The sequence below is a fragment of the Nipponia nippon genome, unplaced genomic scaffold (genome assembly GCF_047370975.1).
Source record: "Nipponia nippon isolate SJK-2023a ecotype South Korea unplaced genomic scaffold, ASM4737097v1 scaffold_4, whole genome shotgun sequence".
NCBI lineage: Eukaryota > Metazoa > Chordata > Aves > Pelecaniformes > Threskiornithidae > Nipponia > Nipponia nippon.
In genome coordinates, this window is record NW_028262358.1 from 30430433 (window position 1) to 30451466 (window position 21034).

Sequence of the window (21034 nt, forward strand, 5' to 3'; positions counted from 1 at the left end):
ATTAGTAATTCTCTGGAACTTAGATCAAGGCAATTTAATTAGGGAAAAAGTAACTTATCAGTCATGACAGAAAGAACCATTTATTTTTCACAGGAATGAGCAGATGTGTGCGCTGTTCACAGGCAAATCCCTCACCAGGACCATGATGGACCTCCCCATCTCTTAATTCATCCACCATGAGATGTTAAGGGCCATAGCCCTTCAGAGATGAGGAGAAGTAGACATTCAACACTGAACAGTCAGAGAAAAAAAGCTCTGCCTGAAGGGTGTGCAGGCTATATAAACAGGAAAGGAAACACAGGCAGGGAGAGGCAGAGTGCCTTTCCCCAGGTCATACGGCAGGTCCTTGACAAAGCCAGAAATAGAGCTCTGGCTTCCTGAGCCCCTCCATCCCGCAGCACACCTGGTCTCACACGTGGCTAGGCTGCAGACGTTGCTCTCATGTAGAGACACCCCTTCAGACATCAGTGCATCTGGAGAACAGAGCAGCAGCAACCTCACAGGAGCGGCATCTTTACTCTTTTCAGGAACTGAAGTTTCAGCAGAAAGAATTCGGCCAGGAACTATTACACAGCAATGATGGTATTTTAATATTCTTCACTCCAAATCAGTTGTCTGTCCTTTTCTGGATAGCATTTAAGGGATTTGTTTTGCACTATAAACTCATAGTTTCTCCTCCCATGTAAGAGGCTATTTTTATCACCGGGCAACATCACCGCAGAGTCTAGTTATACAGCTGCTAAGAAAAACTCCCATTTTAAAGACTAATAAAACAAAAAACATAGCACAAGAAGAACTCACTCTACTAGACAAACATCAAACCAAATATATAGCACTACTTTATCCCCTTGCCTCTGAACAGTGGAGGCATTTCACCCTGGAAGTGATTCTTAGTTAAGCAACTGATTAGAAGTACAGAAATATTAATTCTCTACATATTCAGCATGATGACAACTGCAGTGTCTGAAATGAATGCTGGGGTCCCAAGCCTGTTGACTCACAAGCAAAATTCATCATCAGATCTGAATTTGCTCTCCTGTGCCCTTTTCTACCAGATGCAGGACAGCACTTGGGTTTGTTAAGTAACTCACAAAATCGGAGTCACAGGCGGTGGGGTCTCATTCAAAAGCAGCATCTGCGTCATTCCCACCCAGCAGCATACATACTCAGTGCTCTACTTTATACCCCCAGGCCTGCTCGGCTGTGTTAATGCAATAATAAGTAGGTGGTTTGGTTTCAGTTTTCTTATTTTTACTATAGCAGAAGGATTTGGAGGAGGGTTTGAATTGTAACCTAAGGAAATTATATATACAGTTTGTTCTTAAGCCTCTGGGCTTCTTCCTCTTCCAGAAGGAGCACACTTCAGCTAAACAAAATGCCCCCTCCCTCTCTCCCAGGTTTGAGCTAATTACACATTATTCAGCAGTCACATGTTGTTACCTCTCTTTGCAGTAATAACAATCATTCACGTACCAAAAAGCATAACATTTGTGAGCGCACGCTGCCTTGGTACATACAGTCATACAACACCACCACACCAGTGTCACTAGGAGTGTGTCCTGCCTCATGCAATCCTGTGCCACTCTGCTTCTGCCCCTGCCTCCACCCCTGCTCATTCCCACCCACAGCTGAAGTGAATCCACCTGTAAAGCCTCCAAGCCAGGGAGAAAGGAGGCCTGTGCTCCTGCCTGCTTCCCATAGCATTTCAGCCCCTTTGTCCTCAAGGTTTAGTTGCCAAAGTTGCAGCTTTCACAAGGCACGTAGCAGAAGTGGCACAGCCCCATCTACCATCTCCGAAGGAGAACAGGGCCAGGGGAGAGGACAGCAAAGCACAACTCGGTGCCCAGCCGCAGCCTTGCATCAGGCGAGGGAGCATGGCACCAGGCGTGTTCGGCAGGCTGCTGCCCAGGGAGGAGGGTGAAGGCTCCTCTCACCCCATCTCTGCTCCTGCCCCTCCTGCAGGAGGCGGCTCCCTGCACACCACAAGGTAATGCATTAGAAAAAGTCCCTATTTCAAGATTCATTACTATTATTTGGCAAAAATCTTGCCATTCTCCTCAAACACCAGGCTATGCTGGGGCTGAAGAATGAAGGGCCGAATATTTCGACAATGCACATACAGCCTGGAGTAAACTAGAGTGAATTAATAACGCTACACCTGGGCAGTTATTGCACACGCTGCCTATTACCAGGAGGCTGTGAGCCAAGTGCCATTAACCTCCAAGGCAGATCGTTATTAGACCATAACACCCAACCTGTCATGTCTCATTGTTTCATTAACACGGTTCTGGAAAGCCTCTAATAAAGTCAGGGAAACTGTTGCCTCAGAATTAGCAGAGATTACAAGATTTTCCACGTGGATACTGAAGAGAAGAAAAGGAAGTTTATTAGGATAATTTTAAGGGCATTAGAGATAACTGTGATAATTTTGCTTCTGATCTAAAGCCCACTGAAGGCAGTAAACAGGCTCCTACTCTTTTCTTCTGAAACAGTGATTTTATTATTATAAATATGATTCTCCCCCACTCATTTATTAAATTAAATTAGAAGTTGCCCAGCCCAGAAGAAACCTGTAATGCATGTACCAAAATATTTGCATGGCTGACAAGCTCTGTCTTTGAATCTTCATGAAAGGCATATAATTGTGTTTAATGCAATTTATTTGTCATTAAAGAAATAAGCTTTGATCCAAACATCTTTGCAACAGAGATCCAAAGAAACTAAAACTCCAGGTCTATTTTAAAGCAATGTGCATTTAACATTCATTCCTTTCCTTATCTGATTAGGAAATTTATTCCCTAGTAGATTATAGAAATATAACAAAGAAAAAGTTACATATATGTAACTTTATTAATGCCTCATAACTTGTGGCTGGGCTAGTTTGTTGTTGAATTTATTTTAATTTTTTAAGAAAGGACATTTTCATCTAATTTAGATCAAAAATCTTTGGGACAAAGATTATCAACTACACCACCACCCTGGAAAGCTTAGATAGCACCTAACCAAGTAGGCTTCCAGTGTGTCTCGAATGCCAGCTGACAAAAATAAAGAGAAATTTAACTGGGAAAGAAAGAAAAGGAGAGTTTTTAAAAACTTTAATAGAATCTGTCGTGAATGATTTTAATGACAGTGGCAGCTTGTCTGCATTTAAGTAACTCTCTGCAATGTATGCATGGCCAACAGGGACATTGTACTTCTGTCCACAAGGGAGGAACCAGCTAGCTGGGGTTTTGTTGGTTTTTTTTGTTGTTGTTTGTTTTTTTGTTATTGTTGTTTGTGTTGGGTTTTTTTTTCCTTTTTGGTTTAATCAAGACATAAGCAAAACAAATGCTCCAGAATGTGATCAGTTAAAAAAAAAAAGGGGGAAGAAAGCAAGAGAGAACAAAACCAAAGAATGAACCTCTCTAATAGAAAAAATTGTGTTTTTTCCTCTGCCAAATGCCTCCAGGAAACTTTCTGTGGGAGTTGGGACATTCATCTCCCAGAATCTGGCCTCTAGTGAGGAATTGCAGTGTGCCAAGCCAAGAAGAGGGGGGAGGGTAAAAAAAGGGAAGCAAATTCTACACCTATTGTGAAATAATCTGGATCATCTAATTTCCTATTACATATGTGAAATTTTTCTTTAAAAGGAGGAAAGTTTCCTAGAAGTCATGATTGCTTAAAAAGAAAATTTTTTACAGACTGTACTAATTTGACTTTCAAACTGGTTCTTATCCACATGAAAATTAGTTATTATGGCATTTAAAAAAAAATCACAACACCTATAGCAGATGGGACCATCTTTCGGCCACATCAGTCTCTGCAGCCTAGGTTAGCCTGTTTCCGACACTGGCAAATACCAGATGCTTGGGGAAAAATGTAAGACTAGCACAAGCATGTGGTAACACCTCACCAGATTACTCTGCTGGGGTCAACACTATTCACAGGTCCCCTGTGAGGCTCCTTAAACCCAGAACTCTCGAACCCATGTGAAGTTCTAGCACCTCTAGCCTCTGCTCAACAGCTTAGATGATGTTACAAAGCCCCTTGCTTTAAACCCCAAACCCACTAAAATTTTTCACATCCCTCAGATATCACATAATAAGCAGCAGCAAACAGCTAATTCCTTTTCACCTTCTCCTTCCCCGTGGCATCAAAAGACTTTTGTCCATCCTTTCTCAGTGGCTTCTTTCCAAGAAAGTAAGTCCCAAGCCTACCTGCTGCCGTACAGAAGCTGTTCTGTGCCTTTGACAATTACTGCTGCTCTAATCTGAAGCTTCTCTAGCTCTAATCTACCTTCTCTGATGTGAAGCTGCCCTTAGCCCTTTTCTGCGCTGTTGGCTTTTGACTACTTATCCCATTGTGTGAAGCCTCGACACAGGCAACAGTGGAACCAAAGGCCCTTCCAAAAATCAGTAGCGAGGCAAGCATCTGGATTTTGCAGTCATCAGTTCCTCAGGGACTGGCAGACAAATGCATTCTTTAAAAAAAAAAAAAAGAAACAAAACAAAAAACCCCAAATCCTACACACACACCAAACAAAATCCAGGTTTTCATTCTAAGTCAATTTTTGAGTGAAAGTAAGTCAGATTTGTTAACCAATGAATATTTTTTTGAAACAAGACGACAGTCCTAGAACAGACTCACTGATATAAACAGCTCAGTTAAATGAAATTTCTAATGGTACCATGCTAGTTTGAATTATTATTCATATGAAGATCCTTTTATTCCAACCAGGCTGACATGGAAATTGTCATGTTGTAAAGACAAAGCTACTTTAGAGTGCCTGCACAGTAGAAACAGCTCAGTCCCAGTGAATTTGTCTCTAGAATACCCTTGATAATTTAGCCCTACCTCAAAAACAGCCTAAAGTATAATTGTCAGTCTCCTAAGTGCAAAAGACCCATTCCAGAAAGTCTGTTTTTCCATTTGTTTTTAAGCAACAACTAGCACATGCCTTTGAGAGTGTCCCAAGAGGTAAACTTGGGTTTCTGTCCCCAAATGGAAGAACAAAATTAGCTGCTTCTTCAGACATTTTCCACTCCTTTCCTTAGATTCATTGAGCTCTCCAGGGAGAGGACTACAGAAGCAGATGAGGAAATCACGTGTATAAGGATGTGATGGGGGTGGAAACATCAGGGTATGAACTGCATTCCCTCTCATCCTGTGAGGACCGCTGGCCAGATCTTGCAGGAGGATCCGTGGCTTGTTGCTGCAGTCAGACCCAACAGTGGCCAAGGATAACTGTACCCGTGGAGCTGTAGAGTCCAGGCAGGGAAGTAAAATACAGCTCTGCCAGAACAACATCAGTAACCAGAGAGTGCCAGCGCCGCAGGATCTGAATTACGACACAGGGACAGCTTTGAGTCCTTCCGATCTGAACCCAAGCCCACTGAACACTGAAGAAGTCAGAAAGCTTTGCTTATCACTGCAGAATACAGGTCTGGGTCTTGGGCATGGTCTTTAGGGAGCGACGTTTTAAAAAACTGTGGAAGCCCAGCCACAGATGCAGACATGAAGCATTCATAGCATGCATTCTAATAATTTCTGTTTATACAGCTTAGGGAAAAAAAACCTAACTAAAACTAATTCCTTTTGGTGTGGGAATCTGCTCTGGTTTAACTCAAAGGTCATTTTTAAGTCTGTGTGCATTTACAGTGCTAGACAAATATTTGTTAAATATACAGGCTGCTGGTCTCGTTTGAAAGATAAAGGTTATGGGGGAGGAGGGGAAGGAAAAACACCCCAACCAATGCAGAACGCAAAACTGAACGAACCTTAAAGAGCAGCATCCATCTGCCAGAGCGTGACACGTTTCTGCTAGCAGAGACTGCCACCTTTTGGGGAACGGCTTCAGAGGCCGAGCAGAAAAGAGGATGCTCCACCTTTCCCATAAATTTCCAGTCTTGGAGCTATATTTGCCTGTATGCCAAGAGCATCAAATGGTTTTAATTTCTCAGCTAACTTCCAGTATAGGAAAAAAAAGAATATTTACAATAGGATCCCTGAACTCTGCTAGTTTTTTTCCCCTCCATTTCTTAAAAAGCAAGGTATATTTTTACAGTCTGTTCATCTCATCTTCTGCTATTTTTGAATCTGTTAGCCAATTTCTAACAAATTTTATACAGAGGAAATCTCTCCAGTACCATCATCTCAACTCAATTCCTGAGAATTAGCAGCTGAGAAGATGAGCTACGTTCAAATTCATGCCTCATTTGAGGAGAATGAAGGAAGAACTTAGCTATGAAATCCCTCTCCTGACCTGCCTTTTTCTGTTTTTATAAAAAATGGTCTTTGCACTGACACTGGATCTCTCTCAGTTCCTCTCTTAGACAGGGAACCCTGCAGTTTCAAGTCACAGCAGAAAACTTCTGTACTGCCCCTGGGGTCAGTGATGCCGGGGTTACATTTCACAGGAGCCTGCCTGTCACCGGCCAACTAAACTACCTGCCAACCCTGCAAGATGCTCTGTTCTATCACCATAAAGGAGACTGCGAGGACATTGCCCTTCAGAAGGTCAAAAGCACCTACATGTTGCCCTTGTACTGCAAAAGGGAATAAGGCAAAAGACTGTCATTCAGTGTGTCTCCCAGAGCAATCTTTCCCAGCAGTCTTCCACTCCACCCAGCTGCTGTCCCTACTAGGCTGGTACCTCCTTGTCCCCATCTGCATTTATGTGAAACTGGATCTTGATGTGGAGGAACAGTGGAGACCGAGATGTTAATAACCCCGAAGAGAGTTACTGGGGCTGTGAATGAAAAATGACACAAAGGGAGGAGCAATGAATGTCACGCAAGAGGTTCAGTGCTGGAAGGGCAAGAGTAAAAAAGTTATTTGGGCAGTATGAGAAATTTTGCTTGCAGGGGCCATGCCTCCTTCTTCCTTCGTCCTCAGCTTATTTGAAAAGCAGGAGCAGCAGCATGTCAAGCTGCAGAGGGCATTGGAGAAAGAAGGACTTTGACACAGCCATATCACAGTCAGCACCTCAGCAGGGCAAATGCTAAAAGACACCCTGGTCTTCCTGCGCTGCCGATTTTCCTCTCCAGAAAGAAAGGGGAGATGAGAATAAGTTTAGTCTCATACCTTACATGAAAAATGCTGAGACCTCACTGGTTAGAAGCCACAACTCTAGGATCTGAAAACATCAGAACACCACCAGATATCTCTATATAAATCACTTCAGGCTGTCCTAGTCTTTAAGATGCAGTGAGATGTGTTAAACGCTACAGATAAGCAACTAACTAGTTATTTCCATTTTCTGTGCTGAAATACCATGGCAGCTACAAGTAACTGAAGCTCACATATAAATTCAAAACCCAAGCCAAATCTTACAGCAGCTATTCTAGATTGGATCCAATCAGAACAGCACTTGTTACAATTCTGATGGCAGCCAGGGGTCAGGGCAACAGCTGATCTGAAGTGATTTATTCCACCTTAGCTTAAGGTCTAAGAGCATCCTTCCTTAAGATGCTTTAGAACTCCTGCTATTAGAGTGGCTACATATTCAGCACCTCTGAATTAAGGTTTCAGGCCAAAATAATTTTCCACCTCCTACAGGCTCCGGAAAGAACATGATCCCACCACCACAGGAGAACATTCTCAAACATCAGCTTGTGCAAAGAGAACAAAAGTTGAGCATTTTCTAGTCTTAATAGACAGAGGGATTGTTTACTGCACAGGAAGAACACAGAAGATAACTTATTTCACTCTTGAAAAGCTAGTCTTGTTAGAGACAGTAATTCAGAATACCCTTTTTTTTAGTTGGACATCTTTGAAGGATGCTACAACTTTGGTGAGCCAACAAGAGTTAAACAATTAATTTCCTTGTTCTCCTGGGAAAAGAAAAAGCATTTGCTCCATTGGAATTGCTGTAGCAGAACTGACAACAGATACCAATTCAGTGAGCCGAAGAACGCTGTTGGGAATACGTGGCAGCTAAAGGTTTGTCTGAATCCTTGTCCAGCCCAGACACTGACAGAAGATTGTGCTGGGGTGACCCTAAGTTTCCAGTATTCCTTTAAGAAGTGACAAATACACGACCCCAGTCAAGCCAAAAAGTAATTTAGCCCTTTGCAGTTCTCAACCCAATGGTAGGTATGCTCACTCCGAGAAGATGTCCCTGAAAAGTTAAGTAAAAACAATTTAAGCTGTCACGGTCTCACTAAGCTGCCTACAGCGCTGTTCTGGACTGCGCTCTTCTCCAAGCCTTAGTGTCTTCCATCTGTTGGCTTACTCTCAACGTCAAGGGCATATATGCCTTGGCCAGGAATATGGATCAGGGCAAGAATCTCTCCTCTGGCCTCAGGATATCCCATGAAATGAGGCAAAAAAAATCAGGCTCCATGGGAGCATTCTGATAAAATAAAACAGATAAGCTCCTACGCCAGCAGAAATTTTAAAATATGTTTTCTCCTTAAAACAAACAATAAGCTACTCACCAAAATCTATCAAGACAGAGTTTAACAGCAAGATTGGAGAGTGTTCCATGAACCAATGACACCAAGTCTGTGTCACCTTAAATCACATGGGAGAAATTTTTTTTCCCCAACTTTGACAGATGAATAAACTAAACATTTTCTGTTCTAGGCACCAGAATGAGGCTGGATAAATGGGTCTACCAGCCTAACTTACCAGTCTAGCTAAATCTAAACAAACTTTTCAGCATTACTTTAGCCAAAGACAACTTTTAGTCCATCTACCTTCTTGTTGCCCTGGTCAGATTACTAAAAAGATGTTACTTGAAACATTTAAGTAATATACAATTCAAAAATCATATATGATCAGCTAGGAGATTTAGGACACTGCATATTAACACAGGGCAAGATTTCTTATGGCATTGAGGTACTTATGTTGAGATCCTTCCAAAAATCCAGCGAGGTTTCATCATCTACCTCCCTTTGGTGCCTTGGAACTCTACCCTTGCTACATTTAACCAAATGTTTTGAAAGGTTGTTTTATCTCTAATCTTCCATCAACCTCCCTTGTTTCTAAAGGGGGGAGAAAAAAATTCACCTAGACAAAAGTTGTCTGCCCTGGAGTGAATATAGCAGCAAGTGTCTTGAATTATTTTGAAACTTGCTAGCATTTCCTCCAAAATGACAACCAACATTAAAAAAAAAAAGTAAAAGCAAGAGTCAATTACAAAGGAAGGATGCAAGAATGACTTTAGTTGGAAACCCCTCTGCGCCCAGTGCAGCAATTGATAATGTCCAAAAGAGGGCAGTCTTAGACTAGGGATGATTCACAGAGGCCTGAGTGTTACACCGGTTTTCTGCCCCATTTGACCATATGTATCTAAGACACATGTTTAAATAGCACCGTCCATCAAAAAAACCCTGAATACATGTCAAAACTTACAAGTTAGCTTCCTGCAAGCTTCAAAGGGGAAGGAAATATTATTTCCCTTTTACAAAAGGATATAACATAAGAAACAGCATTCTGCACATGGATCTAGTCCAACAAAAAAGTATAGTTAAGCACAAGCTAATCTTTAAATACACCATCAGTTCTACAGCAGTCAACACCACTTCTCCTTGCTTCCGAGTTCACCAGCAGTAAGATCAAGGTGAGGGGCAATCACACAGATTCTGCAAGACCAAATACTAGCAGAGCAAAAATAATAATTAAAAAATTTGCAATTCATATAGCATTTTCCCTCAAAGACAAAGGTTCTTCTGGGCTTTTTTTAAAAAAAACAAACAAACAAAAACCCCACAAACTATCAGCCAGCTAGACTATGCTAGTCCTACTGTCTGCTTTTCCTTCTGAGCAGAGGCTTTACTACCTAAAGAATTAGGGATAGAAAACTATACCGGACCAGAGTCTTCTCTACCTTTCTTCACATCCTTCATGAAGGCTGTTTGGAAAAGTCAGCCCCAAAACATAGTCCAGTACCTTCTTTCTTGCCAGTGAGCAGACTGGCTTCTAGAAAGACACAAAACTTTCCTCTAATTCCCACTGCTTCCAACCCCTCCATACTTTAGACCCATCATTTTGATACTGGTACTTCTAGCCTAAGCACCAGCTGATTGATGGTGGTTCCCGGCCCCTGGAGAGACACCGCATTTCAGGTGGTTACCCACAGCACTCAGAGGACAACCTGGTTGGAAATAACCCAAGCCATTTATCTCTACGTTCACCAATGCTGAAGGCAGAGCCACCAGCTGATGTGTAGGAAGCGGCACCCAGAGCTCTGGGGACCAGGGGCAGCAGTGCTTGTATCGGAGTCAGACAGAGCAGCAGTGCACTGGGGACAGATGCAGGCTGCCCTTGAGGAGCACTGGAGACATGCCTACCAAACTAGGGGTGGAGGAACAGCTGTGCGCATGGTACTACTTCAAATCATCTAAGTAACAAGATCCTGATTCATATACATGAATGTCCTGCCAAGGCCCTTAGTCCAGCTGCACACCATCACACTCAACACCTGTGAGATTCATCAGCTTTTGCCTTACAGGTAGCAAAGCCCACAGACATGTTCACCCCAGTCAGAGAAACCAGAGCCCGGTGAATTCCGTTCCTTCAACCAGAATCACCCTTGGCATCTTAGAGATGCACCTCATCCTTTTTCTCCATCTGTCTCTCCCAAGAATTCACACGAAGCCATCTTTGTTCATGCTAGGGACCAACTTCATTAAAGTCCAATTTCATTGATCTCACTAAGCTGGTGAAAAAGGACACACACTATTTTTTTTTCCTCCAATAAGAGTACCCCACATGGATATCAGGAGTTCCACAACAGCAATGAGACTTTTGGGAGCAGAACACAACAAAAAGAATGTGGGGGGAGAGATTTCTTAAAGGAAATTAGAGTTCTTTACTGTGACTTTAAGGCTGCAGAAGAAAGCAAACAAGGACTTTTTTTTTTTTTTTGCTTCCCTCACTGAAGTACTCAAAAATCCCCCAAACAAACAAACACTCCACCAGCTTTTGCTGTCAACAGAAGAACACCATGGGAAACACCAAACAACTCGGATTAAAGTTGCTGCCCAGTGTACCTACCTGGAAAATTTTGCGGCTGTAATGAGACTTTTACAGCTGTAGTATCCCAGCAGCATCTACAGTGGTAATACTCTTGAGTACTTTTGCAAGCCAGAACAGCTAACCCAGCTACCACTGAGGTTAACAGAATGATTTTCACTGGTTTCAGTGAAAGTTGGACCAGGCTGTAGCAGAGAGGCTATCTACAGGCTAAGGTCCTTGGATGAAAGCTTTTAAAAATTCTCTTCACAACAATAAAGCAACAACGTATCTCAAGAGAGCACTAAGAAGCCAAATGACCATCTCAGTAACACCCATCCAAGGCTAGGTATTTCAAGTAGTTTGAAAGATGAGCCCATGAAATGCTAAGCAACTACAGCTCCCAAGCTCCAAACAAGACGAAAGGCATCTCAAGAGCGCAGAGTTAATTAACCTAACCACAGCACTACAAACATTTATTTTTTTTTAAAAAGAAAAGCCGCGAACACAACAGTTTATGCAGACACAGTGCACCTCCGCAGAGAGGTAAAGCGTCTTGCTTTTAAGCATGCAAGATATGCTAAAGCTAGCCCTTATACAACCAAAGCACAGACAAAAGGGTAATTCAAGAACACTACTGTAATTTAGGCCAAATGGTTTGGGTCTTTGGAAATAAAATAGAAGATGATAGAGAGCACTGGGATTTAGGGTGTGAGGCTCCTCTAAGGAGACTGAGCCCACACCTGGCTGTGATCAGTGGCATCCCAGGTGCAAGCACTTACCCAGTCAGGCCTCACCTCCCACCACCCAGCGGAAGGACGAGCCACTTGCATACACAAACACACTCTTTTTATACCCTAGCTTTCTATATTAGGGAGTCATTCCCATAACTGTAATGCAACTGGGAGCCCATCTCATTCCACGAGACCTACAAAACAGTTTATAAAGCTGAAGGCAGCAGGCAGGACCTAAAACATTTTTCTCCAGCAGGGTTTATGTTAATCTAAAAAGGGGTATCAGAAGACCTGAAAGTCTCTTCCCCCCACTTCTCCCAAGCCCTGAGTACATACAGTATACATAGAGGTTGGCTGCTTGTGACTGCAAACAAGTGTAGTACCGGCCTCTAAGCCAGTCCCTAAAAGACTTGGAGCAAAAGCATCCAATCTAGAGCAACAGCAACCCCTTATACTACTAGCAGAGCTGCATCTAACTCTTTGCCACAGACAAATTTCTCTATAAAACTAGGGGGGCAGGAGCCCCACCACCTGCCTTTACTGGCACCCTCTTCCCTGACCCGTGCCTGCCAGGCTCAGGGTGGCAGGGAGCACATCTGAGCACGCAGGTACTGCTGAGCGCCCCAGGACACCACTGCAGTCCAGCAAAGGCACTTTCTTTTTCTCTTCCTATCCCACCTCACCCCTCATTATTTGCAAATTGCAGTTATGTTTCACAAATTATTACAGGTTTCTCATCTGAGCAACACTTCTTCTGGGATTGCATAGCTGAAAACGAAGTAAAATGAACTTCACCCTCTTCAGAGCATGAGAGGGCACGCACAGCACCCCCTCCCCTCATACAGAAGGGCTCGTATCACTCACCCCTGCCTCGTACCGAAGCTCTCCAAGGTCTCTTCGTCCCGCGCTCCCAGGGACGGCCAGGGATTTCCCTTCGGCTGTTGCTCCCGGTGCTCTCAACCTGCCCCTAAGAGCAGCCTGCCCTGCCCTGCCCTGCCCTGCCCCGCGGCGGCGGCCGGGGCGGGGCGGGGCGGGGCGGGGCGGGGCGGGGCGGGGCTGCCGCGGCGCGGGGCTCCGCCGGCGCGGGGCTGCCGGGGCAGCCGGGGCTCGCTGCCGCCGGGGCTCGCTGCCGCCGGGGCTCGCTGCCGCCGGGGCAGGGGGGCTCGCTGGCAAACCAGGGCGGCTGGCGAATCGGAGGCAGGTTGAAGCAGGGCGTGCTGTCCGGCTTCCCTGCCCGGCTTCCAGCAACGCCCAACAGGCGCACGGCGCCTCCAGCTTCTCGGTTGTGCCCGGTTTGAGTTTTGCTCAGCCGGCGCGGTGAAAGCGAGCCATCTCCCTGATGCTTTCCGCTGGGGCTCGGTTGGCCTGCTGAGCTTCGCAGGGTTGGGACTGAAAATAGCGGACGATCTTCTGGCAAGATCTTCCGGCAAGATCTTCCTTTCTGCTGCGCTGCCCTTTTCCTCGTCCCCTCTTCTTAGCCTTCCACTGCAGAAAAAAAAAAAAAAAAAAAAAAAAAAAAAAAAAGAGGAAGGTTTGGATCAGATTTGTTAAGCCTGTATATAGGTAGGAGCTCATTTGGGGCTCAAAATGTAAATCTGAGGTCTGAAGTTACCAATTAACTGAAAAGAGCCCGTGCAAACTTTTTGCAACAAAGCTGACCTTGCAGCCGTCTAAAAAAGCCCAGCTTCAAGTTTAGAAAAATTTCTGGCCAGAGGGCCCTAGAATGAAGTTGCTAAATACAAAACAAGTTTCGGTTGTCTCGTGGGTTGGTGCCTTCCTTTCGCTTCCAAGTTTGCCCTTTGGTGCAGCCAGCCTCCTCAGGGAAGAATAATGAATAAATGCTGTGAAATGTAGTCTTCGCTAGTAGGTGAAGTAACGTTTTGTCAAGATCAGTAATGCCCAACTCAGGTACTGATAAATCACAAGTTAGCTGCCAAAACCATGGGAATGATGACATTATTATTTTTAATTGTTAATTTGAGGCTCTTCGTAGTGGCTTCTGAAACTTTAGAACAGCTTTGTACTACAACCCTGAGCTCTTTTTACTCGCTGGGGTTCTCTTGAAATAACACTGCCTACTTTTAGGCTTAAAATAGCTGAAACCACCAAGTTTCCTGTGGTTTCACATGAAACCAAACACTTTGTGGTGAGTGTGCCTACTGTTGTAAAATAAGGGTGTAGGGCACAGCCAGGCAACTCAAAGGGTGCATTTGTCAGCCCAGTGCAGGGCAAGAGCTGATCAAAGCTCAGAAGGCCCTGAAGCAGTTCAGGAGGAGCTTGGATGTTTCTGTTCTTTTCTGTATTGCTACTTCTCAGGACTTTATCAATGGATTCATGGTATTTCAATGATTTTTCGAGCTGCAGCTCCCAGAAGCTAGGCAGCTATACAGAAATGGGCACTCAAAAAATCTAGCTCTCATCTCTGTGGGAATAAGTTTAAAAGTATAGCATGGGTACACGCAATGGCTTGGAGAGCACCTATCGGGAAAGGCTAACCTATTTTTCTCCTTGATTTTACAATCTGGGGATATGTGTGTGTTTGGAATATGTGTGTATGGTGAGGCAGCTGTCTTTAGACTATTTAGTATCACCTTCTGTGTGCAATAAATAACATGCAAGAGAGTACCAACTCCTTCTGCCCCTCCCCAACAGTTAGCATTAAACGAGTATTAAAAATCGTGCTTCTGTGCAGACTCTCTATTCTGGAACTTCCAGTGGTCTCACATCTCTGACTAATTCTAGCTGTCATTTGAATTAACAATATCAAATGCAGATTGAGATCATCTCTCCTGTTGATTGAAACGCACGAGTTACCAACAATGAAGAGAAGTATTCGAAGTCGCTTGTGCTATTGCAAACCGTATTTATACACAGGTTATCTACAGCAAGCGTTTTCAGATTCAGCAGAAAACAAAGGACAGGCCTCTCTCAGCTGTCTGTCTGGGTGACGTTCTTATGATTTCAGTGAGGGAAAAACACAGGTTTGAAAGCAGCTTATTTACAGGTCTTACTCTCAGGCAATTTACAAAAATAAAGTCAAACCACTGCCTTCCACAGAAATCCTTAAGTGGGTGAGGGGGCCTGGGATTTCAGTGAGAGCTAATGGTCACTTTTGCTGGAAAAAGAGAAATTGTAGCTGGGATAAAGCTTTTATTCACTTACTTGCTTATTTTTGATCGGTCTAGTTCTCTAAATCTGCATATGTAGGTCATACCTATAGCAAGCGACCTCACTTTGCCTGGTTAAATTTCCTTTCAGGAAGATTGCATCATTGTTCATTTCAATCTTCTGCAGATTTTTCTGTATATGTAAAGTGGGCCCTTCTTGTAACCTTCCACAGCTTCAGAAACGCAGAGGCTGTGGAAATGCGAGAAGAGCCTGCACTCTGCACTCGTTCTGCGCTGTCAGGAAACTACCCAGTCATCACACCCGCATCTGAGATACTCTTTTCTCTGCTGCCTTGATTCGGACAGCCTCGTATGTAGCATTGGTTTTGTAAACATGCTGCCCCTAGCGCGCCCAAAGAATACCGTCTTGACTGAGGTCAAACTTATCGTGGATACATGATAACCTGAGTTAGGCTACACCCATTTCACCCTGATCTGAATGGTTTTTTGCATATCCAGCCTGATTATCAAATACTATTTAGGTTGTTTTCCTGTTAAGAACACAGTGCAAAGAGAATGCAGACTGAGATAAGACATTTAAATAAAACAGAGTAAGGCATGTGCATGGGGATATGTGGGTGAATTATGCTCTGATTCTAACAACGCTAGAAGGTTGATAAGATTGTACTTACTCTAACCTGACATACCATACGGTAGATGACTCTCCACCTTTTCTCTGCTGGAAATATCCTCTACTGCATGACTGAAATAGTATTAAAAAGGTCTGGCGCATTCTCGCTAGACAAAATGCCTTTTTATTGGGGCTACATTTGATATCTTTCCTTAATAGTGTGGGTACTTCAGAAATCACGATACCTTAATTATAAAGAACGTATGTGCTCGCCAGTGCTTGCCGGTCTACTGCTGACAGAAACTGTGTGTGGCACAGCACAGAGGGGAATGCTTCTATCCCAGAGGTAGAGACAGCCTGAATCCGAAGTGAGGTGTCTGCCCAGTGCATGGTAGTGAACACAGAATATTAAATTATGCTGAGCACCTCCCTCCATGCTAATGAACCCACCTCCGAAACCTCTCTGTGATAATTTATTATAAGTAAGCCCAAGTCACCGTGTTAATCCAACGAGGTGAGATAAAACAGAAAGAACACATTCCAAAATAATTTCTTACTGCATATAACTTTATTTGTAGAGATGAATGCCTCTGAATGATGCAAAACACATTGGTGAGACAGCATGATGTCAAATGATGTCATTCAGTCACAATTTTCTTGAGGAAATCGGTTAGTTTTCCATAATTAGGCTACTGTGCATAAAACAATAGCTGAAATCCTGCGTGTACGTTTGGTGTAGTCAGGAGAAGACAATAAAAAGCAGTGAAAACAGGGACAAAAAGTGTACAATATGCTGCCTTTTTTAAGAACATTTTTACTTATTTTTGTAATCCTGGAAAATCTTTTTGAGAATGAAAAAGAGCACAATAGCAAAACAGAACAGGTAATGGGTTTGGAAGAAGTAGAAGGCCAGCTCCTTTACTGTATAAATAACATGAATAACGATGAAGCAGTATAGGAACAAGGCATACTGGTTTGCGGGCTGGAGTAGGTCTTGGAGTCCTTGGCTAAACTGTGGAAAAAGGAAAAGATGCACATTATGTCGCACGACTACACTCCACTCACACCCAGTCCATGTGCTTCTCTGAGCACACCTGGCCCTCTGGCACACTTAGTTCATAACAAGTTGCTGTGAGATAAGCCAGCATGTGAACTGAGAGCAAATCAGCTACGCTGTGTTAAGTGACAGGTGTCACATTCCCACCCATATCCATAACATGACCTAGGTTTCCTCTCTCTGAAATGAAGGTAAGCGACCTCATATTTACTGCAAGAATGAGCGTGCAGGTACACAAAGCAGTTCGCGTGAATTAAGGGCATACCCATGGTAAGGCTTTTGTGTACCCATCTCTGCCTCTGTGGTACAAACTGTTGCCTTTGTTTTTTCACCACATGGTCATTTTCATACGTTTACACATGCTCATGGGCAAGTTTTCGGGTCTTAATTTAATAAAAGAATTCAGTAATTAATTTCCTTAGACCAGATGCATGTCAGTCATTTAGCCAAATATATATTGGACCTGATACTTCATTTGTTTTTCTCTGATATAACTTCATTGATTTAGTTGGAACTGCATTTATTTCACATAATTGTGAGATCCTACCCAGGCCTATGGATTAGCTATATGGAAAAAACAATAGTACATGCATATGGAAAACTTCAGGGCTTCTGTGGTGCTTAGCTGAGTGCCATTATTGTGCATGATCTGAGCTCCTATGTACAACCACAACACAAATGCTACAAATACTGTGTAAAATACATCCTTCTATTCTGTCCTGATTTAGAGCACAGAATGTGCAAGAGAAGACAAACATGCAAGTACATCTAAACCATTGATGATTTAGATGCAGATACTCTGCTTACTCTCTAACTCAGTTCAATGACAAATTGCATTAAACTGGAGCAGAGTCAGGCCCACAGCCAGCCAATGTGATCAGGAAGAGCCCAAACAACCAAGATTTGCAGCTGTCCCATTTGCTAAACTCTGCCAAATGCAATGGTCTCTTCTGGGCTGTTAACAGCATATGCCTGAACATACAATAGCTTCAGCTACTTCTGTAAAAAACAGGCTTACGAAATCTGAATAATTGTCTAGAAAATTTGCATTTCTTTGGTAGATTCTGTCATCCACTCATTTATTCATGCATTTATTATCTGAATCGTTAACTGATCAATTTCCAAGCCAGGAAATCGATCCCACTGTAGAAGCAGGAAACTGATCAAAGTGGCATTCAGAGCAATTCCTCTGATGTTCGGGGGGAGAAATAAGGAAAAAAAAAGTTCTTGGATCCTTACATCATAAACTTAATTTCTGAGTTAACTGTTCTTTAATATATTTCATAGCAATGAATGTTACCATAGTTCATATTGTAGGGAGTAGAACAACTCCATTCTCCTTAAGTATGTGTACAAGCTGTAAAGATCACCTAGTCGAGTCTAACTTTAAAAGTCACAGTACTACTCAACACACAAAAGAATAAAACCTTACAAATTGCTTAACATAGAATATGAATCTTTCAGCCTCTATTGTGTTCAACTCTCTTTTGTTTCCCTACTTACCGATCTTTTTACTGCTTGTTGATGAATCTGCTCTATTCTCTCTTCATGAAGCCTTTGGTTTTCATTATCCTCATGTTCATATTTCAGTTTAGCCAGCACAAAATACCACCTCATCCTCTCAAGCTCAATATCAGCTGCTGTGACCTGCTTGCCACAGAGCTGTTCCAGATCCTCTGCATCGGTGGATGCTTCTGACTGCAAAGCCCTGGTTCCTCCCTTCATGTCCAAATGTGCCATATGACACTTAGTATCCATGCTCTCTGTTTTACCATCTGAGATGAAAGATGATGTTTTCATGTCTCTGATGGCTCCCTGCTATAAATTGGAGAGAGGGAGGATAAATTCGTATTTAAGCTGACAGATGAAAATTGAATGTGTTAATCTGAAACCTGAATATTTGTTCAAGCGATTATTCACACATTTGTATAATGACTCACTAGTTCTCTAATGTCCGTTGTTTCCCTTTAAAAAGTTCGTTCCTAGTGTTGGAAATCTTCCCTTGAATGTTGCCTTACAAAATATGAAATATCCACCATATGAAAATGTTCTGATTTGAAAATGTAAAGAAAATTCTAAAAATACTTAATTAGGGCCTGCTTGATCTAAACCAAACCCTATGGCTCTTTTGACCAAATGGAAGGATTTCACATCTTGTTAATTTGATGTTAACCCATGAAAATGGGGAGCCATCGAGGTTCTTTACCTCTGAGATGTAACTCAAATGTCTCATGATCCTCACTTTCCTTTGCACACTCAGTTTCCTGGCTGATCTACATGTCTCACGATGCATTGTAGTTTTACATCTGGAAGAATTGTGTCTTCCACATACCATCTTTTCATGCTGCTGCTTCTTGTTATCATTATTCTGGGGTTCCTGTACAGGAAGTTGAATATCTTTCTGGTTTTCCTCAAGCTCTTCCATAGTTGTTTGGAATGAATAGTCTGATCCCTCTAGATTGCTGAGTTCTTCCAAATCTCCTTTTATTTCCTGGTCTTTAGCAAACAGAGTTTCTGTCTCAACGTGGGAGACCTCCACTGGTGTTAAAGCATCTCCAGGGATGTTCTGGAACAGAATGGGGATATCTATGTGCTGACAATGAAGCAGGTGACCCATATGTAAGAAAAGGAGTGACTCTGAGAATAATGTAGGCACATACACATAGGGCATACTGGAGCCTATACGAAAGTGGCTAGGGGCTTAACTCTCATTTACATTCCATCATGTTCCTTGCCTAGATATGAATAAAAAAAACCCCACTGGATATAGGTCTGTAGGTAGATCTTCTGAAGACTTCATTTGTAGGCTTTTTAAGATGAGAATTCATCAGCAATTCCATTTACAGTAACCCGTGGAGCTGGCTAGAGGCCCCCAGGAAGTAAGAATAGTATATCACACTTCTTTAAAATACAACATAATCAATATCTTTCTGTAGCTCAAAGAAGGATGGCTTTTCTTTCATGGAAATAAAACTTGACTGAAAATCTGCCTTGGGCTGGGGAGTTTCTTACTGCCTCCAGCATAGTGAGATCACAACTTGTAGGGTACATCTAGTCATTAGCTAGTTGTCAATACTATCCTTTTAACTGACTGGAGCTATGTAGACATTTCAGCATGTGAACTAAGAGTTCAACCTCTTGTTTCTGGGCTCATAGTTCGCATTTTGTAGAAGTGATATAAGGCATAGATTTCACATCTGAGAAAAGGTTTAGGCAAGTAAGACAATTAATTTGTTTGTTATTGAGTTTGAGGAAGAGGAGCAGAAGAGGAAGAAAGTAAAGCAAGCTGATTACCATGGGTAACTGATGTCCAAAGACAGGCAGGTAGCAGGCTAAACATAAGGCAACAGTCTCCTCTTCACAGGATTTCCATACAGCAAACATGAAAGCAGCTGTCCCAGTTCAAAGGCCAGGACACAACGACTGCAGAGATTCTGCCCCTGGCTGACTTCCTAACTGCCCTGTTGCCACAACAAACTGATGCTTGTTGCTGGCAAGGTCACATTCTGTCACATTCCGTCACATTCCTTGCTCGACCGCTGGGGCGGTATCCAGGCTCTCCAAGGGGACAGAGCTTACCTCCTCCTCTGCGACAGACCATCCTACTTGGTCACTGTTTTCTCCCTTGTCAATACACCTATACGTTGCAGTGAAACTTTCTGCCAGAATTTGCGAACTCCCAGAATGTCCCTGTGCCCAAGCCAATTAGCTCCTTCTGGGAGGCAGGTTTATTGGATCAGATAAAGCACCATGATAATAGCTATCCCATTTCGGTGTTCCTGGATAGTTTCTCTTCAAGGTGTTGCACTGAACCTCATGGATGTCATCAGCCCAGGAATCTCTGCACTGTCCTCTATTCCCTACCGTAGATATGCCAGCATTTCAGTTTCCCATCTATAAACTGGAATCCCTTGCAGGGACTGGTCGCAAGCTCACAGTGACTTTGTGTGACAGTAAAGGATGTCTATGTAGAAAGGTAATGTGAGCCCTTTAAGAATCTTAAAGAAACCTTTCTTCTCCTCTGTTATTCAGGAGTAGGAAGACAAAGTTCTTCTACTGTTACTAGTCTGTATAAAGCACCTTTCAGAAAAGGATCTATCAATTACAGGTTATATCATGTAAATAAACGCAGGGACCTCAACTCCTTTTTGCCCTGTTCCATATATCAAATACAATAGTGCTAAGTCAGCATATTTGCTCGGTAGAGGATGTGTGGAGGGCTGGATGACAGATCCAGTGAACATAAGAAAGACTAATGAAGTTACCAAGACCACTTCCTGTTGCATCATTTATCAAGTGTTTTGTCAGTTTACAGCTGGATTTTCAAATCCCAAGGCACACTGAAGACAGAATGATACATAGGGCTCTGGAATTCCATCATTAGTTTTGAGTGAAAATATTAGAGAGTTTTTAATTGCTTATGGTGCCGATGACCCAATTACCTAGCTAAACATAAGTCCCAGTTATTGAATAATCAGAAAAAGAGCAAGAAGGGATGTAGGATATTTGTGCATGCATGTGTATTTGCATATTTACCTTATGCTTTCCAAAGGTAATGTGTATTTTC

The 21034-nt window shown here is 42.8% G+C and overlaps 1 protein-coding gene and 1 long non-coding RNA gene across 2 annotated transcripts in view; both read right to left on the reverse strand.

The window, feature by feature from the left end:
• LOC148053240 (uncharacterized) overlaps window positions 1–12634 on the reverse strand; it is a 95108-nt gene extending 82474 nt beyond the window's left edge. The window contains exon 1 of the long non-coding RNA XR_015708930.1: window positions 12537–12634. This is a non-coding gene — a long non-coding RNA (uncharacterized LOC148053240). The remainder of the gene's footprint in view (window positions 1–12536) is intronic.
• Window positions 12635–16224: 3590 nt separating this feature from the next.
• TMEM247 (transmembrane protein 247) lies at window positions 16225–19880 on the reverse strand. Its single transcript, XM_087773554.1, has 4 exons — window positions 19762–19880; window positions 18800–19033; window positions 17971–18285; window positions 16225–16422 (listed from the first exon to the last, which is right to left on the reverse strand). Exons 1-4 carry the CDS (start codon window positions 19849–19851, stop codon window positions 16225–16227), a joined length of 837 nt encoding a protein of 278 aa, XP_087629680.1. The 5' UTR covers window positions 19852–19880.
• Window positions 19881–21034: the final 1154 nt, after the last annotated feature.